Raw genomic sequence first — 21,651 nt, 5'->3', positions numbered from 1 at the left:
TATAATGGTATAAATATCAGAATGCTTCTAATATGCTTTTGTGGGTTTTTGTTTTATTTTGTTTTTTAGTTTTTAATACTTGCTTTTCTTTGTTTCTTTTCCTTAATTAGGTCCCCGATGGGCTTCCTGGAATATTGGTGTGTTTATTTGCATAAGATGTGCTGGAATACATAGAAATCTTGGGGTTCATATATCCAGGGTCAAATCAGTCAACCTAGACCAATGGACACCAGAACAGATACAGGTAAACATTACATTTATAAGAAATTATTAAAAATATTTAAAATGATTTAAAAATATCTAACTCTTCTTGCATCTAAGGATTAACATTGAAAAGAAGTATACTACATATAAAATGCGAATGCTGTTTGACTTGTTAATTCACAGATACTTATTTTATTCTTGGATTTACAATAAAGTCAGTTTTGAATTTTTATCTAAAATGCTGATTTTAAGGTATTTTAACAATATTTTTTGTGTTAACGAAATTTGCCATTATAATTCCATAGTTTATTTTCCTATCAGTAGAGGGAACCTGGGTAAAGGTAAAGAAAAAAAATGATTTCTAACCTGAAAATTCACTTGAAGGATTTCCCTTCTATACAGAGAGGTATTCTATTTTTGGAAGGGGGGGGGATGTACCGGAATTGAACTCGGGGACACTCAGCCACTGAGCCACATCCCCAGCCCTGTTTTGTATTTTATTTAGAGATAGAGTCTCACTGAGTTGCTTAATACCTCACTTTTGCTGAGGCTGGTTTTTAACTTGTGATTCTCCTGAGCTGCTGGGATTAAAGGCATGTGGAATGCGCCTGGCCTAGAGTGGTAATCTTGATATTCATTCAATCAGGTCTGATACTTGGAAGCTAGTTGAGTGAGAGAATGTTCTTATGACCAGTTTAGGCTTGTTTAGAGTGGTTTAGCTTTGTTAGAGATAAATTTGTATGTAATTTTAAGAGTTTACAATTTTTCCAGTGTAACACTCTTACACCCTCAAATTCTTACTTTCTAATCCTATGGTTAGCTACAAATGTAAAAAAGGTCATTTTTTACTGGTCTTACTTTTTAATTTTCTGTGAAATTACACTACTTCTTATTCCCTTTTGAAATTGCTTTTAGTCAGTGTAGAGTGCTAAATGCATAAATAGGCAATCATCCCTTGATGTCCACAAATTAGTTCCAGATTGTAGGATCCATGGATGCTTAAGTGCCTTTTAGAAAATGGTGTATGTAGTATTTGCATGTAACCTATGCATATTCTTTCTTTCATATACTTTAAATCATTCCTGGATTACCTATAATAGCAAATACAATGTAAATGCTATGCAAATGGTTGTTATACTGTTTAGGGAATAATGTCCAAAAATAAAGTCTGTGTATGTTCAGTACAGATGAAGTTTTTTCCCCTAATATATTTGATCTGTGGTTGATTGAATCCACAAATGCAGAAACTAAAGATATGAAATGCTAACTATATGTGGTTCAACCTCAGTGATATGCATATGTACTTCAGAATCAACAAAAGCAAAAATTTGCATAGATGGAATAAGGTAAGGGTAGAAAGAGTAGAATAGAGACTTCCAGCTATAAAGTCAAGCATAATTTATTTAATTCTATCTTAAAATAGTTTTTGAGCTTTTTGCTGGTGAGGGCATAAAAGGAAATATGATTCTTTATGTATTTTCAAGATCCTTGAGGAGAAACATATAATTACATCAAAGAAGTTAGAGTTTTTTGAACACTTCATATAAAACAGTGTTCTTAATATCTCTGTAGCAAATGTGGTAACAGATGTTACAATGTTGTTTCTAGTTTGTTTAAAGAAAATATGAGGTGTAGTTTGAAAATGTAACTTCGTGTTCCTAATAAGTTATAGAGATAGAAAACATTGAAGACAAAAAAGTGTATAGTCTTTTTAATAGTTCATTTTAAATCAAGGACAAGACATGGAATCCCTGGACAATTCAGTTCTCTGAAAAATACTGTTTTTCTCAATTAGACTGTTGGGAGGAGTTAAATAACAGATTATTTGAGGTGGGCAGCTTTGTAGCTTAGAACAGAAATTTCCTATCAGAGGGCTGCAGTTCATTGACTGAAATAAAAGAAGTGCATGATAAGATACTGAATTATTAGAAATGTAAGGATTTGGGGCTGTGGTTCTAGAGTGATAGATTACTTGCCTAACATGTGTAAGGGTTTAACCCCTCCATCCCCTGCAAAAAAGATAAGAATCTTAAAAGAATTATTTGTTAACATGTAACACTTGAAATTATATTTGAACATTGTTTGGTCCAACCTATCTATTTCTTGAAATAAGAATTACTGTTTTGAAATGTTAGACTTTATGATTAGTGATTGTCACCAGAGGATGTTTTGCCTGGCCCCACTTTTCATGGAACTCGTCTTCCAGGTGTGCCATGATGAGGATGCTAAGGTTGGGATGTACTTAGAAATCTATTATTATTATTATTATTATATTATTATTTTGGTACTGAGGACTCAAGTCACAGTTGCTTTGCCACTGATCTATATCCCCAGCCCTTTTAATTTTTTGAGACAGGATCTCACCATGTTGCTTAGTAACTCTCTAAGTTGGCGAGGCTGACCTTGAAATTCTGACTTTCCTGTCATTCAGCCTTCTGAGTCACTGAGATTACAGGTGTGTACAACCACATCTGACAGGATATACTTAGAAATCAATAAACAATAGAGTTTTATATTAAAAAAATAATAGACAGATGGACCAGCCTGTGAGTTTTTGCAAGCAAAGCTAGAGTTGTAATTTAAAAATTATTCTGAAACTACAAAATATAAATAAGTAAGTAATAGTTGAAGATCCCAAGTTTCAAAACTGTAAGGCACAATCTTTATTTCAGACCAGTGTATTTCAAGACAATTAATTCTTGGGAGGTAGTTGAGCAGAGTAATTAAGAAGATTATGTCTAATGTCAAACTATCAGTTAGACCTGTTATCTCCACAGAATACCTGACCTTAGGGTACTTTAGTTTCTTCATTGTAAAATATGAATGAAAATAGTATCTAGCTTATAAATTTTTGGAAGAATCTAATAAGTTAATGCAGGTGAAACATTTTAGGATAGTATCTGACAAACTTCTTTTTTTGTACTAGAGATGAACCCAGTGGTGCTGTACCACTGAGCTATGTCCATAGGCCTTTTTGTTTTTAGTTTTGAAGGTCTTGCTAAAGTTGCCCAGGCTGACCTCAAACTTGATATCTTCCTGTGTGACAGGGATTAGAGCTATGTACCACTAAGCCTGTTTTATCTGACACATTTCAATTAAATATCTTTGTGACTTGAAGCAGTTTAGCTTCCTATTAATCTGTAATTGCTGAATGTACTATTGAGCAATTAAACAGATTATTTGCGTATAAGTGAATTTCTTTTTGAGACTATTTACCAAAAATAATTATTTTACTTTTTAATACTGATAGATGGTAAGGCATTATGAGATGAATAATTAGATCATTGCATCTGCTGTTTATTGAAGTTGTTTTTTAATGAGACCTAAGCATATCTCATTTCTTATGGTAGTAGGTTTGTTCCATATAATCCAACACTGTTTGTACCTGTTATTGTTTTCTATCATTATCCAAAGTACATGTATGCGGACATGAATTGGTGTCAACATACTTTATATACAACCAGAGGTATGAAAAATTGTGCTGTATATGTGTAATCAGAATTATAATGCTTTCCGCTGTCATTTATTTTTTAAAAAATCAATAAAAAAAGAATAAAAAAAATCTTAGTATTGTTACAGAGAAAATTCATGGTTCTCAGTGAGTTTATGAGTTTCAGCAAATGTCTATACTCTGTCACCATCATCACCATCACCCTAGAAAGTTCCCCTGTGCCAAATTCTAATCAACTCCCCCAGTGACTAATATTATACAATTTATGTCCCTTTGGGTTAGTTTTGCTTATATTGAAATGTCTCTTTTGGAGACTATTCCTGTTTATTCAGACTTATGGTTCAGATTTGGGGAAGTTATAATTTAAATATGATTTAGTTATTCCCATGTATGTTTTAAAAAGTCTTTGATATAAAAAATGTTTGGGTGGTAATTTATTTATACCTATTCAGTAGGTATAAATTTAATTTATTGAATTTAGTTCTACTCTGTCTTCCCCAGCATTTCATTATGATCATGTTTATAATTTTCAAAGATGATACTTAGGTTGGGATAATTCTATTTTTTAAAAAATCTTTTCTTAGCTAAATGTGAAAACATGATTTAATCTTTTTGAGTTCTGTCAAGCAAAATAAAGATGTTCTTTTTTGAGGGGGCAAGTTTGTGTGATTTTTGTTAACTGCTTAGCTACTTATAAAATTTTGCCTTGTTTTTATTTATCAACTGGCATTATATGTAATGTATTTATCAGTTACTTATATAGATGTTGTGTGTCATTTTCAGTTTTTGGACATCTACCATATCTATTGGCTGTTTTAGAATTAATGATATGCTTTTTTAAAAAGAAAATAGTTTGTTTACCAAAACTTATTTTTATTAACATAGAAATAAAGTTATTCACTTTATAAAATTGTGAAAGTATTTCTTTTAGTATTATTCACCTTTAACAATCGAAAATTCTTTCTTTTAATGAGGTTCATGTTTAAAAGAAATATTTCTAATTTCTGTCCCTTTGGGTTAGTTTTGCTATATATTGAAATGTCTCTTTTGGAGACTATTCCTGTTTATTCAGACTGATCGTTCAGATTTGGGGAAGTGATAATTAAAATATGATTTAGTGTTCCATATTCAGCAGCAACAATAATTTCTTAAACCATGGAGGACCATTTTCAAAGCATTGAGGGAAAATAACTTAGAACACAGTTAAATGTTCAGCTCAAATTTTAAATGAGGCATTATATGTCATGTGTTTGTCAGTTATTGGGTTTATTGTCAAGTACTTCTTAAGTTTTTAGAAAGGGCCAAATTTTTTATATTGTTCTAAACATTATATTTTTTATCTTTTATAATGACATATTAACTGTTAATCTTGAGTATAATTTAAGAATTCTTAATTGATCATTTTAATCTTTTAATTACCTGTACTGAAGTGGTTAAAACTGAAGAATGTCTTATCCTTATTATAGAAGAATGTTACTTTTCAAGTTTTTTTAGCTTACTTGAAATTTATGCTGTTGAATAAACAGCATACTGAAATCTTATCCATATTGGAAAATATAGTCTATATATTTAGCATTTTTCTCGATAACCTCTGGACTCTTAATATTTCATATGTCTATAAATGTTTTAGTAAACTTTTGTAGCCTCTTTGGTTACTATTCATTAATATAATTTATGATGTGGTACTTAGGAATTTCCAGGAAGCATCAGGCCTTCACAGTTAACATTTCTTTCTTTCTTTTAATATTTTTTAGTTGTCAATGGGTCTTTATTTTATTTATGTATATATGCGGTGCTGAGAATTGAACCCAGTGCCTTACATGGGTTCAACACATGCTAGCCAACACTCTACCCCTGAGCCACAACCCCAGCCCCTTAACATTTGTTTAGTTATAAAATTATATCTTGGGGAACTTTACATTTGAACTTTACATTTGAGATTATAGTTTCCACAGTATGACTTACCCTTATAGAACTTGGTTTTATTGTTTTATAGACTTGCTCACTCCCTCTCTTCATATTTTTACCATTTTTACTTTAGCTTTTATTAGAGTTGCCTTTTGCTGTGACCAAAAAGACTTGACAAAAACAACTTAGAGGAGGAAAAGATTATTTTGCTTCACAGTTCAGAAGTTCAGTCCATGGTCGGCTGACTTCTTTGCTCTGGGCCCAAGACGAGATAGAACATCATGGCGGAAGGGCATGGCAGAGGAAGGTAGCTCAGGGCATGACAGCCAAGAAGCAAAGATAGTTCCCACTGTCCAGGGACAAAATATGAACCTTAAAGACACAACTCTGGTGACCTACTTTCTCTAGCTTCTCTCTACATATAGTTACCACTCAGTCCACTAATCAGGTTACAGCTCTCATAATCTAATCATTTCACCTCTGAATATTCTTGCATTGTCTCACCTGAACTTTTGGGGAAGAAAACCCCAAACCATAATAACTTTAAAGTCAAAAAATTTTGGCTGGAAGAAAAGCATATTTAAACCCAGCTTTTTTTTTTTTTTTTTAAACCACCCTGTTCTTCATTATACTAAGAGAAGAGAAGCTTTCCTCTCTCTCATTTTCTGTTTACTCAACCTCTAAATATTTCTGTTTTAATTTCCAGCTTTTTGTTTTCTTTATTTAGGGGCAGGAGTTGAGGAGGCATAGTGGTTACCATTTTCTTTGCCATTATATGCATTCTTAGGTTTCCTTCTTTCTTTTTACCTGTTTTTAATGTATGTGTGTGTGTGTGTGTTTACGTATGTTTCTTCACTGTGAGGCATATTAAAATTTTTTCTTCTTTGAAATGTACTTCCACATTTTTCTTTAAACAAAATCTTCCTCATATACTGTCTTTTCCCCTGGCATACAGCTCATGATGATGATATACTACTCATGGATTTATTGTAGTACTTGTGATGTGTCTGCCACTACCTTCTAAGAACAAGCTCTTATTTTTCTTTAACAGTTGATGATTTTTCCTCCTCCTCCCCCTCCCCTTCCCCCAGGATCATGCCAGTACCATGTAATTTTTATTACTATAGCTCTAGTATATTTCAAGTCAGGTGTTGTGATGCCTCTAGCATTACTTTTTCAGCGTAAAATTACTTTACCTATTCTAGGTGTTTTGTTCTTCTAAATGAATTAGGACTGTTTTTTCCTAGTTCTGTGGAGAATATCATTAGTATTTTGATGGGGATTGCATTGAATCTGTAGATTGCTTTTAGAAATAGAGCCATTTTAACAATGCTAATTTTGCCTATCTAGGAACGTGGGAGGCCTTTTCATTTTGAAGTATCTTCCTCAATTTTCAGTGTTTTATAATTTTCATTTCAGAGGTCTTTCACCTTTTGGTTAGATTTATTCCTAGGGTTTTGTTTTTAACCCATGTGAATGTATTTGTTTTTTCTGATTTCTTTTTCAACAAATTCATTACTAGCATATAGGAAAGGTATTGATTTTTGTATGTGAATTTTGTGTCCTGTAACTTAGGTGGATTTGTTTATGAGCTTTAGAATCTTTGTGTGTGTGAGGGTGTGTGTGTGTGTGTATATGTGCATGTGTGTGCAGCCATTAAGAGAGCTATTTATTAAATCGTAAAAAGCATTAATATGATCCAGGTTGCAAAAAAAAAAGATAAAATAACTTATGATGGGATCTTCAGTATTAATGTCTGAGACTGGACAGTGTGAGCATACGAAGGGCACAGTGAATGTCCATCAAGCTCCAACTGTAGTCCTGGGGCCATGATCCTTTTAGAGAGCAGCGATCCTATTGGGAGCCTCCTGGAGATAACTCCTCCCTCACCAGCTTCATGTTTTAGATTTGTAAACCATTTTTGCCTTTTACATTGTGGGTACTTGGGTACTGGGCTTCTCTCCTCTAAAACATATGTTTCTTCTTATTTACTTATTTGTTTCTTTATTTTTATTTTAGAACTTGATGGTTATACATAGTAGTTGGGTTCATCCCAACAAACTCATGCTTACATGGAAATTGATTTCTTTTTCTAGAAGTCAGTCTTTTGGTGGAGCTTTTTGGATCTTCTAAATACAGGATCATGTCATCTGCAGTGATAATTTGATTTTTTCCTTTTCTGTTTCTATCCCTTTTATTTTCTCCTTTTTCTAAATGCTCTGGTAAAATTTCAAGTACTGTGTTGAATAGGAGTCATGAAGTGAACATCCTTGTTTTGTTCCTGATTTTAGAGGCAATCCTTTGTTTTTACCCATTCACTATGTAGCTGGCTTTGGGTTTGTTGTATATTGCCTTTATGATGTTGAAGTAAGTTCTTTCTATCCCTTTATTGTTTTTATCATGAATTAGTGCTAAATTTTGTCAGGGGTTTTATCTACATCTATTGAGATGACTGTCCTTAATTTTATTTATGTGGTGGATTACATTAATTGATTTGTGTTTGTTGGACTATCCTTGAATTCCTGGAATGAATCCAGTTTGGTCATGTTGTACAGTCTTCACAATGTGTTGTTAAATAGAATTTGCTAATGATCTATTGAGATTTTTGCATCTGTGTTCATCAGGGCTATTGGCCTCTAATTTTCTTTATGTGTCCTTACTTGGCTTTGATATGAAGGTGATAGTGACTTTGGAAATGTTCTGTACTTTACATTTCATGAAATAATTTGAGGAACATTGGTGTTAGTTCTTCTTTAAAGATCTGGTAGAACTCATCTGAGAATCCATCTGGTCCTGGGCTTTGTTGGAAAGCTTTTAATTATAGCCTCAAGTTCATTGCTTGTTATTGGTCTGTTTATGTGTCTGTATTCTTTTGGTTCAATTTTGGCAGGTCTTATGTGTCTAGAAGTTTATCTATTTCTTCTAGGTTTTCTAGTTTATTGGAGTATAAGTTTTCAAAATAATCCCTCATGATTCTCTAGATTTCTGTGTTGTGTATGGTGATACCTCCTTTTTTATGATTTTAAAATTTTGGTTTTCCTTTTTCTTTTGGTTAGTTTAACTAAGGGATTATCAATCTTGTTTATACTTTTTTTTTTTTTAACTGAGAATTGGAATCAAACCCTGATTTTACCACTGAGCTACCTCCCCCAGGCCTTTTTATTTTTTATTTTGAGACAGGGTCTCCTGAAGTTGCTTAGGGTCTCTCTAAGTTGATGAGGCTGGCCCTGAACTTGGAATCCTGCTGTCTCAGTCTCCTAAATTGCTGGGATTATAGGTATGCACCATTGTTTGTCTTAGCAAATAATAAGCTCTTCGTTTCATGATTATTTGTATTTTTTTATTCCCTCTTTCATTGATTTCATTTCTGATCTTAATTATTTCCTTCCTTGTACTCATTTTGGGATTTAAATTCTTTTTTTCCTGGTTATGTCTAGGTCTTATTTATTTATTTATTTAGTGGTTGTAGATGCATAGCATGCCTTCATTTTATTTATGTTTTATTTTTGTTTATTTTTAAATATTTTTTTTAGTTGTAGTTGGACACAGTACCTTTATTTTTTTATTTATGTGATTTTGAGGGCGAACCCAGGGTCTCACACATATGAGATGAGTGCTCTACTGCAGAGCCACAGCCACAGCCCTTATTTGTTTACTTTTATGTAGTGCTGAGGATCGAACTCAGTGCCTCACCTGTGCTAAGCAAGCGCTCTGCCACTGAACCAGAGCCCCAACTCCATGTCTAGGTCTTTTAGATATATCATTAGTTGTTTATCTGGTATCTTTCCGATTTTCTTATGTAGGCACTCATAGGTATAAACTTTCCTCTTAAAACCATCTTCATAGTCTCCCTGAGATTCTGATATGCTAAATCTGTATTCACATTTAATTTTAATAAGTTTTACACTTCTCCTCTGGTTTCTTCTATCACCCATTTATCATTGAAAGGTACATTGTTTAATATCCATGTGTTTATATAGTTTCTGTAGTTTTTCTAAGTGTTGATTTCTGATTTTTTCCATTATGATCTAATGATATACAAGGAATTATATCAATTCTTTTTTTGTATTTACTGTGAGTTGCTTTGTGAACTAAAATATGGTCTGTTTTGGAGCAGATACCATGAGCAACTGAGAAGAAAGCTAATTTGGCTAAGGTTGGATGAATATTCTATAGTTGTTTGTTAGGTCTATTGATGAGTAATATTTTTTAGGTCTGAAGGTCTGAAAGGTCACCTAAACATAACTGAGGTTATGTTTAGGTGACCTTTTTTATTGGCAAGAGAAGTTTGTTGAAGTCATCCAAAATTACTGTATTGTGGCCTGTTTGAATCTTGAAGTCTAGTAGTGACTGTTTTATGTAGTTAAGTGCACCAACATTTGAAGCATGAATACTTACTGTCATTATATCTTCTTGTTGGATTGTTCCATCTAACATCATGAAGACCTTATATGTCTTTTCTGATTAATTTAGGCTTGTATGCCATCCATAGAACTAATAACTGCCAAACTATGAATGGTAGGGGCAGAAATCATATAAACTAAATAGTTTGAAAGGTGATAAAAAATATAGCTCATTAAGGGGGGAAAACAGGATAGGAAGGCAAAAGAAAGCTTAGAATAAATAATATGTGCAAAGAGATACAGCAGAAGAAAGATAGCAAGTGAAGGTTATAATAAAGGAGAAAACCATAGATAATAGATAAAAACGGAGAGAAAACAGGAGGATTTGGATACTTGAGAGAAAAGAAAGAGTAACAAAAGAAAGAAAATAAAGCCTAAAGAAACAAAAACACCCTTGAAAGACAAAGCGAAATAATAAATAGATAACTAAAAGAAACAAAAGCATACATGTATAAGTGTATATATCCATGAAGCACTTAACAAATGCAACAGGAATGCAAAAGAAAAGAAAACAAAACAAAACCCAAAAAACCTTAACGAAAGACTTATCTCTGCTGAGGTGATCAAAACCTTGAACAAGGATGCATAGTCACTGCTATGTGCCAACCCCTTTTTTTCTGTTTTTTCCCCTGGGCTATGTGCCCCTTCTTTGGGGGTTGTTAAATCCTTCCTCTTTGTGTTGCACACTGAGCTAAGGGCTGGAGTGGCCTGGTACTGGAGCTAGTTGAAATAGTTCTCAGCTTTCTTTTTCACGGTATAGGGTAGAATGGGGAGCATTGTCAGTTGGAGTTTTGGACAGATTAGGTGGATGCATTCCCAAGGAAGGGCTGATGCATAGTTTTGAATGGGGAAATCAGGGGTCCCTAGGGTGCCTATCTGTACTTGGTATCTGGGTCTCAGGAGCCTCCTAAGAATTCTACTTGAAGAGCAGGGTGACCTTCCTTCCATAGGTCTCTCCCACTCCAGCTCACAAATACAGCTTTTCCAGTTTCTTGACCCTCTTCACCTAGTCACATGCAGTACCAGATTCAAAGGGAAAACAAGTTGCACTCCCTTCCATATCTCTGAACCTTCAGAATACAGTCTTCTTTGTGCCTGTTCAGATTTCATTCTGCCAAGTACACCTAGACCACATGTTAGATGCTTGCTGAGTCAGCATGGGTTCTCACACTAGGAAGCTGCAGTGTGGCCTCCTCAGGCTGGTTCCTGCCTTAGCTCTCCCTTGCCAGTTGAGAAACACTGAGCATTTTTCAAATACCAGTTCACTGTACAGCTCTTACTCAACTAAGTTCAGTCTGCTTTTCTGTTCTACAGGTTTTCCTGTGACAAATTTGTCCATTATGTTTTTTTTCTCTTTCTGATAGCCCTCTGCTCTGGAGAGTACTGGTGCCAGCCAGTGCCACCAGCTTGGCTCCAATATAGTCTTTCTTGTTCTCTGTTTAGAGGACCCAGATTTCTGGGTCTCTATGAGTTTCTGACTGTCCAGTATTGAATTTCTATGGATTCCCTCTGTCACCCACCTCACTAAGAAGCAGTACTCCTCGTACTTGAATCCTAAGGCACAGAGCAACTGGAAAGTACATTCTTCTAATCTTCCATCTTTGATCTCCCACATCTGTCATTCTTAAAAAATATTGGACATCCCTAGTATAAAGTAATTGGTATTTTTTCTATTGTAATTTCATGTTCTTTGGCGTATAGTTAGCCAGCTCATGATATTGGAATCATTGTGGTTTTATATTTTCTACTTACCCTTGTATATTCAGTAACTCTTGTAATTAAAATTTTTGTTTCTTTGTGAAAAAGACTTCATGAAGAAAACTGTTAATTGGATAACAGAAGTTAAGAGAAAGGAATAGATGTTGTCTAGGCATGAATTTTTTTTCTAGATATGATTTTTTTTAAGTAGAATAAAGAATGGAAAATCAGAATTGTTGTCTTATAGCAATATCAACTAGACTGTGTTCCATATGGAAACAGGAAAAAAGTATTTATGAAATTGTTTCAGTGCTTCAATGTGAGGAATTGTAGCTATGGTATTAGTTATTATTTTTTGCCTTCATCTCATCTGATTCTACTCAGGTGGCTTTGGTTAGATTGAGGCATCTCTCTCTATTTAAAGGCTTGTGTTGTGTTCTTGTTTTTATTGTTTGTTTTTCCTTTTTGGTTTAGTTGTTTTCCATGTTGAAAATTTGCATATCTTTCTGGCAAACTAAATGCTTCCCATTCTTTAGGTCCAGCTTAATGCCTAACTTTAATAAAACCTTTTTCTATGTGTAGCTTGTGATTAATTTCCTATCTCCAGTATTGTTGTTTACCTTTGTACCTCTCTGTTAACTGAATTATAAACTTCCAGCAGTTATCATATGTATCTCTGTAGTTCTGGTAATGGCTGCCTCTGTGTTAGGAACATAACATGTACTTAAATTTTTTAATGGCATGATGAGATTAGTCTTCTTTTCTTTTTTGGGGTACTGGGAATTGAACTCAGGGGCACTCAACCACTGAGCCACATCCCCAGCCCTTTTAAAATTTTATTTAGAGATAGGATCTCACTGAGTTGCTTAATTAGCACCTCACTTTTGCTGAGGCTGGCTTTGAACTCTCGATCCTTCTGTCTCAGATTCTGGAGCCACTGAGATTACAGGCGTGCACCACTCTGCCTGGATAAGATTAATCTTTGGTTTGATAAAATTCTGTGGAAATATTCTTAGCAATGAATGTCTCCATTCATTGTCTCCACAGAAAAAGAAAACAAGCATTTTCCTAAAAGTTAGTTTCTATTTTTTCTATAGAGTCATTTTTCATTTCTTAATTTGTGTCCTTTTCTCCCCATGTTCTTGTATACTTTTAAAATTCTAGAAGTATCACAGTCTTACAGAGTATGACTTAAACTACCATGTGAAGTTCCAAAATAATATATGCAAATATTACAAAGGCAGTATTTTTCGATATATCAAGCCATTTAAAAATGAAATTAATTGCCTTAGAAAGTAGTGAATTTACCATTACCGGGATGGTTTGTAGAGCAGTTAGACAACAATTTGGAAATGCGTAGCTGGGATTTAAGCTCTGAATAGGCAGATGAAGTATAGTTTAGATGACTCTGAAAGTCCTGTTCCTGAGATTCTTTGATTGAATACTCAGTCCTCAGTTACCACAGCAGTTAGAAAATATTTTTATTATTTGTCTTTGAATAAAAATTAGGTGTCACAGTTAGTGATGTGATTCAACTTTTCCCAAAAGTCTAAATGGACACAATACCTTTATTTTATTTACTTATTTTTTTATTCGGTGCTAAGGATTGAACCCAGTTCCTCACACATGCTAGAGTGCTCTACCATTGAGCCACAACCCCAGCCCTAGATGTGGATTTCTATTATAATCTAGTTTCCTAGGAAAACCTACAAATGAAGTGTTTTGATATTCTTTAGCTTAATTTAGCACTAGCTATTTCATAGTATTGACTTGCTCACATTAATTTAATCCTTGGTTCTTAGAACAAATTCTTTTCCTTTGTCAGCCAAAATCATTGGTTTTCACCAGTCTTCATTAATTAGCTTTGCTGTGGCCTCAACTAAAATTCTTAATCGTTTAGATTGCATATAGGGAGAATAGGTAAAAGAATATTTATAGATATCTGAAATACTTCACTGTAGCTAAAAAAGCAACTAGAATTATCAACACTTCTTATTTTAGTGGTCATGTTATACCTATCTTCTATGGTAAAATTGGGATATAAATAATTAAAAGAGGAAGGCAATGAAAGTGGCAAAATACTTTAGGAAAGTTTTCTCCTTGACTTTCTGACATAGAATATTTCAGGCAAAGTTGCTCTAAATTTTATTATTTAAAAGCATATTTTGTCAAATAAAATGACACATAGTTGACGGAAGTATAGCATTCCTGTTTGGTACTTCTGCCATCTTTAAAAATAAAAATTCAGAACTGGAAAGAACCTAGACTGTTGATAGGCAGTTGAAACTTAATTTTTATGTAAGTCATGCATGTTTGTTTTGCTTAAAACAGGGTCCAAGAATGCTTTGCTTAGATTCTTTTCTCTTGGGTCTTAGCTATTAGTGAATAATTAGAAAATCATTTTATAATAAAAATAATTTTCATGATACTAATTTTTAAGTCTCTGGATGGAGGTCAACTAAGTTATGATGTTTTTAATGTGAGTTCCCCAAAGGAGGACTTTTATTAAATAAAATATATTATTAAAATTATTTTTACCTACTTTTTATTTTTTTAATGAGGCTCTAGAAAATGTAAAATTTGCATTAGCAGTGGTACAGTTGTCTTACAGTTGTTATATTTTGGAGCCATGCAAGCATTAAGCATTCTTTTGCTTAATGTTTGAGTGGTATATCTTCTGTGCTTTTAATTTTAACTTACTTAAAATTTTAAATAGATTTAAATCTTTTAAATAGATTTCTTTTAGATAAGAAATGCTAATATGTGATATCCTCCTTCAATATGAATTTTCAAATTTTTTTCCCAATAAAGTTTTTTTTTGAGTTTGCTTTTTGTAAATTTAATTAATTTATATGTCTGAGATGGATTCTGTCCATGTTGCTAAGTATAGCCTGAACCTTTCAATTCTGCCTCAGCCTTCCAGAGAAATTGGAATTGTAGCATGTGCCACTGATCCCAGATTCAATGAATTCATGATTTTTTAAATTACACTTTTTAGTTTTCTATTTTTAATATTTCTTCTTCAATGACTCTTCTTACCTATCTGTATGCTGAATCTTCCTTGCCTTACTCCAATGATTATTTTATTTTGAATCTTTTTTATTAATATTTTTAGGAAATTGCATCAAATTTAAAAAATAATTTCTTTTGCTTCTCCATTTTTTAGGTCATTATTTGTTGTCATGTTACATTTTATTTATTACTCATTTTCTTAAGTGAATTTTCTTTCTACTGCTTTCCTGAGTTGTGTCATCTTAATCATGAATGTTTCTGATTTCTAATTTAGTTGTTTATTCTTTCTTTTATAGCTTATGTGTGTATTTTAATCAATTTCTATATGTTCTTTCATGTCTTTTAGGTAGTTCTGAATTAGTGGGTTGCTGTTTTGATTTTTTTTTTTTGTCAGCACATTTTTACTAGTGTGGCTTCATTGTAGAAGTGTTATTCTGCTTCTCACTCATTTTTATTTCTTAATAACTGTGAAATTTCACTTTGAAGTTTTTTCCTCCTTCCTTCCCTCCCTTCCTTTCTTCCTTCCTTTTTTTTTTTTTTGTGTGTGTGTGTGTGAGTGTGTGTGTGTGTACTGGGGATTGAACCCAGTGGGCTTAACCACTGAACCACATCCCCAGCCCTTTTTATTTTTAGACAAGGTCTTACAAAGTTGCTGAGGCTGACCTCAAACTTGCCTTCCCTCCAGAGTTGCTGGCTTGCACCATGCCTGGCTTGATTATTTTTGTGACATTAGTTTTTCTTTACTTTTAGAAGGAAGTGGTATTTTATATACTTTTTTAAAGTTCATAAACTTCTCTGTTGTTTCCATGTAATGCTTAAAAATAAACCTTCTGAGACTTTTTTGCTCTTTTTCCTTCTCTTGCTCTTATCTGTATCTTCACCTCTTTTATCTCCATTATTCCTATCCTGCTCAGTTTTGTGTCATTTCCTAGAAATTTCTTCTCAGTGTGGATCTCTGTTCTGGAAGGGAAACATAGTGGTTAGTTACAAGAGTTCACTGGAGCTAGACTTTTTTCCACCCCCATTCCACATTTATTTATTTATGTATTTATTTTGGTATTATTTGCTAATATTTTTATTAGTTGTTCAAAACATTACATAGCTCTGACATATCATATTTCATACATTTGATTCAAGTGGGTTATGAACTCCCATTTTTACCCCATATACAGATTGCAGAATCACATCGGTTACACATCCATGTTTTTACATACTGCCATACTAGTGTATGTTGTATTCTGCTGCCCTTCCTATCCTCTACTATCCCCCCTCCGCTCCCCTCCCCTCCCCTCCCATCTTCTCTCTCTACCCCAACTACTGTAATTCATTTCTCTCCCTTGTTTTTTTTCCCTTTCCCCTCATTTCCTCTTACATGTAATTTTGTATAACGATGAGGGTCTCCTTCCATTTCCGTGCAATTTCCCTTCTCTCTCCCTTTCCCTCCCATCTCTCGTCCCTGTTTAATGGTAATCTTCTTCTCATTGCTCTCCTTATATCAAATAAGACATTTGGCATTTGCTTTTTGGGATTGGCTAGCTTCACTTAGCATAATCTGTTCTAGTGCCATCCATTTCCCTGCAAATGCCATGATTTTGTCATTTTTTAGTGCTGAGTAATACTCTGTTGTGTATAAATGCCACATTTTTTTTTAACCATTCATCTATTGAAGGGCATCTAGGTTGGTTCCACAGTCTAGCTATTGTGAATTGTGCTGCTAAGAACATTGATGTAGCTGTATCCCTATAGTACTCTCTTTTAAGGTCTTTAGGGAATAGTCCGAGAAGGAGAATAACTGGGTCAAATGGTGGTTCCGTTCCTAGCTTTCTGAGGAATCTCCATACTGCTTTCCAAATTGGCCACACCAATTTGCAGTCCCACCAGCAATGCACAAGTGGACCCTTTTCCCCACATCCTCACCAGCACTTGTTGTTGTTTGACTTCATAATGGCCACCATTCTTACTGGAGTGAGATGGTATCTTAGGGTGGTTTTGATTTGCATTTCTCTGACTGCTAGAGATGGTGAGCATTTTTTCATGTACTTGTTGATTGTATGTCCTCCTCTGAGAAGTGTTTGTTCAGGTTCTTGGCCCATTTGTTGATTGGGTTATTTGTTTCTTATTGTTTAATTTTTTGAGTTCTTTGTATACTCTGGATATTAGGGCTCTATCTGAATTGTGAGGAGTAAAAATTTGTTCCCATGATGTAGGCTCCCTATTTACCTCTCTTATTGTTTCTCTTGCTGAGAAAAAACTTTTTAGTTTGAGTGAGTCCCATTTGTTGATTCTTGTTTTTAACTCTTGTGCTATGGGTGTCCTATTAAGGAATTTTGAGCCCGACCCCACAGTATGGATCCTTTGCATTTACTTGCCACTAGACTGGGTAAAAATCCTTTTTGATATTGTGTGTGTGTGTTTTTTTTAATTAGTTTAGTGTGGTTTCCAGTTCATATATCTCGTAACTATTTTGTTCTGTTCTTAGATCCACTAGATTTCCCGTTGGTTGTAAACATCAGGTGGGTCTGGTGGTCTGTCCTTATGTGATGCCATTTTGAGGTTTGTGGGGATAATCAGACGTCTAGTTTCATTTTAAGTATTGTCTTCGAGGTTTTTGTTTATCCATCTGGTGATTCTGTTTTTTTTTTTTATGAATAAATTCTGGGAACTTCAAAAATTGTCTTTGCTATTATAATTTCCATGCCAAGTAATACTTGATAGAATAAAATTGTAGTTAATAAAAAGCGAATGTAGAGAATTCTATGATTTAACATCTGACCTATATGTGTAAGAATAATCTTTTTAAGATTTTGACTCTTACATAAATTTTCATAGTGCCTTATATAACCAGGCATATAATAAGCTTTCAATACATAATTCCTGGTACACATTTTATTCAAGAAAATTGCAGATCAAAAAACTTTCTCTTATTTTTGGGAAGATTGCAGTCAAAATTTCTGAAAGCATGGTCTTCTGTATGTCCATTTTAAGTTGATTGAGATTTTACTTATGCTGAATCCTTCCCATGATCATTAAATCAGAGAAAACATTGGGTTTATGTATTATGTACATATGAAGAGTGAGGTAAATAAATAAATGTGGTATGGTTTTTAACAAAATATAATTTGTGATGTTTAATAAGAGGCTTGCATTTTAAAGCAGTTTCATTTAAAGAAAGTCTCATAAATTTTGAATTTGAACATACAATATTGTGTCCTTATTTTCTTCTTCCTCTTGATGTTTTAAAAAAATTATACTTTTAATAAGAGTACTATTTTTTTAAGATGCATATTTTAGAATTCTCTTTTCCTAGTAATTGCTATAGTTCTTGGGTCAAAATAGTGAACAGAATTGTTAGATGTTGCTTAATGGAAGTCTTTAATATTAATTTTGGTAAATTTATACTGTCAAATCTAGGTAGTCTGAAGAAATAGTAAGCTATTTGAAGATGATGGCTTAAATCCCTATATAGAGTAGGAAATTGTTAAATGTATTGAGTGAAAACATTGAATACAATGAATGAATGGTTCATCTGGAAACAATAATTATTACTTTCATTGCACATACTATTTTGGATTCGTAGTCATTCTTTTCCCTGTTTTTTAAAAATTTGTTTTAATTAGTTACACATGACAGTTCAATGATCTTGACATATCATACATTTGAATCAGATGGGATATAATTTCTCATGTTTCTGAGTGTACAGGTTGCAGAATTACATTGGTCATGCAGTCACGTATATACACACAGCAATAATAATGTCTATTTTATTCTGCTGTCCTTCCATTCACCCCTGTGCCTCCCCTCCCCTCCTATCACTTTTCTCTACCCAATCTAATGTGACCCACTTCTTTTTTATTTCCCTCACATCTTCATACCTGTATTCTGTATAACGATGAGGATCTCCCTCCCTCTTCCATGCAATTCCCATTCTCCCTCCCTTTCCCTCCCACCTCTCTTCCCCATCTAAAGGTAATTTTCTTCTCATGCTCTTCCTCCCTACCCTAATTTTGAGTCACCTCCCTTATATCAGAGAAGACATTCGGCATTTTTTTGGGGGGGGGGATTGGCTAACTTCACTTAGCATAATCTTCTCTAATTCCATCCATTTCCCTGCAAATGCCATGATCTTGTTATTTTTTAGTGCTGAGTAATATTCCATTGTGTATAAATGCCACATTTTTATTTATTTATTTATTTATTTTAAAATATTACATCTTTCTTAATATATCATGTTTCACAATTTGATTCAGAATGGTTATGAACTTCCATTATTACCCCGTATACAGATTGCTGAATCACATCGGTTACATCAGTTACATTTCCATTGATTTACACATTGCCATTCTAGTGTCTGATGAATTCTGCTCTCTAACCTATCATCTACTATCCCCCCACCCCTCCCCTCCCCTCCCCTCTTCTCTCTCGACCACCTCTACTGTAAAACATTTATTCCACTTGTGTACTTCTTCCCTTACCCCTTACTTCCTCTTGTATGTAATTTTATATAACCCTGAGGATCACCTTCCCTTTCCCTGCAGTTTCCCTTCTCTCTCTCTTTCCCTCCCCCCTCTCATCCCTATTTAATGTTAATCTTCTTCTCCTGCTCTTCGTCCCTACTCTGTCCTTAGTTACTCCCCTTATATCAAAGAAGTCATTTGGCATTTATTTTTTAAGGATTGGCTAGCTTCACTTAGCATAATCTGCTCTAATGCCATCCATTTCCCTGCAAATGCCATGATTTTGTCGTTTCTTAATGCAGAGTAATACTCCATTGTGTATAAATGCCACATTTTTTTTTATCCATTCATCTATTGAAGGGCATCTAGGTTGGTTCCACAATCTTGCTATCGTGAATTGTGCTGCTATGAACATCGATGCAGCAGTGTCCCTGTAGCATGCTCTTTTTAAGTCTTTAGGGAATAGACCGAGAAGGGGAATAGCTGGGTCAAATGGTGGTTCCATTCCCAGCTTTCCAAGAAATCTCCATACTGCTTTCCAAATTGGCTGCACCAATTTGCAGTCCCACCAACAATGAACCAGTGTACCCTTTTCCCCACATCCTTGCCAGCACTTGTTGTTTGACTTCATAATGGCTTCCAATCTTACTGGAGTGAGATGGTATCTTAGGGTGGTTTTGATTTGCATTTCTCTGACTGTTAGTGATGTTGAGCATTTTTTCATGTACTTATTGATTGATTGTATGTCCTCCTCTGAGAAGTGTCTGTTCAGGTCCTTGGCCTATTTGTTGATTGGGTTATTTGTTGTCTTTTTGTCTAATTTTTTGAGTTCTTTGTATACTCTGGATATTAGGGCTCTATCTGAAGTGTGAGCAGTAAAGATTTGTTCCCAGGATGTAGGCTCCCTGTTAACCTCTCTTATTGTTTCTTTTGCTGAGAAAAAACTTTTTAGTTTGAGTAAGTCCCATTTGTTGATTCTAGCTGTTAACTCTTGCACTATGGGTGTCCTATTGAGGAATTTGGAGCCCGACCCCACAGTATGTAGATCATAGCCAACTTTTTCTTCTATCAGACGCCGTGTCTCTGATTTAATATCAAGCTCCTTGATCCATTTTGAGTTAACTTTTGTGCATGGTGAGAGAAAGGGATTCAGTTTCATTTTGATGCAAATGGATTTCCAATTTTCCCAGCACCATTTGTTGAAGATGCTATCCTTCCTCCATTGCATGCTTTTAGCCCCTTTATCAAATATAAGATAGTTGTAGTTTTGTGGATTGGTTACTGTGTCCTCTATTCTGTACCATTGGTCCACCCGCCTGTTCTGGTACCAGTACCACGCTGTTTTTGTTACTATTGCTCTGTAGTATAATTTGAGGTCTGGTATCGCTATACCGCCTGATTCACACTTCCTGCTTAGCATTATTTTTGCTATTCTGGGTCTTTTATTATTCCATATGAATTTCATGATTCTTTTATCTATTTCTACAAGAAATGCTGTTGGGATTTTGATTGGCATTGCATTGAACTTATAGAGAACTTTTGGTAGTATCGCCATTTTGATGATGTTAGTTCTGCCTATCCATGAACAGGGTATATTTTTCCATCTTCTAAGGTCTTCTTCTATATCTTTCTTTAGGGTTCTGTAGTTTTCATTGTATAAATCTTTCACCTCTTTTGTTAGGTTGATTCCCAAGTATTTTATTTTTTGGGGGGATATTGTGAATGGAGTAGTTGTCCTCATTTCCGTATCAGAGGATTTGTCGCTGATATACAGGAATGCATTTGATTTATGCGTGTTGATTTTATACCCTGACACTTTGCTGAATTCATTTATTAGCTCTAATAGTTTCTTTGTAGACCCTTTTGGGTCTGTTAGGTATATAATCATGTCGTCAGCAAATAGTGATAATTTAAGTTCTTCTTTTCCTATTTTTATGCCTTTAATTTCTTTCGTCTAATTGCTCTGGCCAGTGTTTTGAGAACTATGTTGAACAGAAGTGGTGAGAGAGGGCATCCCTGTCTTGTTCCAGATCTTAGAGGGAATGCCTTCAATTTCTCTCCATTCAGAATGATGCTGGCCTGTGGCTTATCATAGATTGCTTTTACAATGTTGAGGTATGATCCTGTTATCCCTAATTTTTCTAGAGTTTTGAACATAAAGGGATGCTGTACTTTGTCGAATGCTTTTTCTGCATCTATTGAGATGATCATGTGGTTCTTATTTTTAAGTCTATTGATGTGGTGAATAACATTTATTGATTTCCGTATATTGAACCAGCCTTGCATCCCAGGGATGAATCCTACTTGATCATGGTGTATAATTTTTTTGATATGTTTTTGAATCCGGTTCGCCAGAATTTTATTGAGGATTTTTGCATCTAGGTTCATTAGAGATATTGGTCTGTAGTTTTCTTTCTTTGAAGTGTCTTTGTCTGGTTTAGGGATTAGTGTGATGTTGGCCTCGTAGAATGTATTTGGAAGTTCTCCCTCTTTTTCTATTTCCTGAAATAGCTTGAAAAGT

At 34.2% G+C, this 21,651-nt stretch overlaps 1 protein-coding gene across 7 annotated transcripts in view; it reads left to right on the top strand.

Annotated features, from left to right (window-relative positions):
• Positions 1-21,651, top strand: part of Smap1 (small ArfGAP 1) — a 179,742-nt gene that overhangs the window by 55,337 nt on the left and 102,754 nt on the right. For all 7 annotated transcript variants that reach the window (XM_078019784.1, XM_078019781.1, XM_078019782.1 and 4 more), the window contains one exon: positions 111-244. In XM_078019784.1, the coding sequence (XP_077875910.1) occupies positions 111-244 (134 nt within the window). Of the gene's footprint in view, positions 1-110; positions 245-21,651 lie in introns of those variants that run through there.

This window comes from Ictidomys tridecemlineatus, chromosome 8 (genome assembly GCF_052094955.1).
Source record: "Ictidomys tridecemlineatus isolate mIctTri1 chromosome 8, mIctTri1.hap1, whole genome shotgun sequence".
In the NCBI taxonomy this organism is placed as follows: domain Eukaryota; kingdom Metazoa; phylum Chordata; class Mammalia; order Rodentia; family Sciuridae; genus Ictidomys; species Ictidomys tridecemlineatus.
Note: the sequence above shows the minus strand (reverse complement) of the source record. Positions and strands in the feature narration are given on the sequence as shown.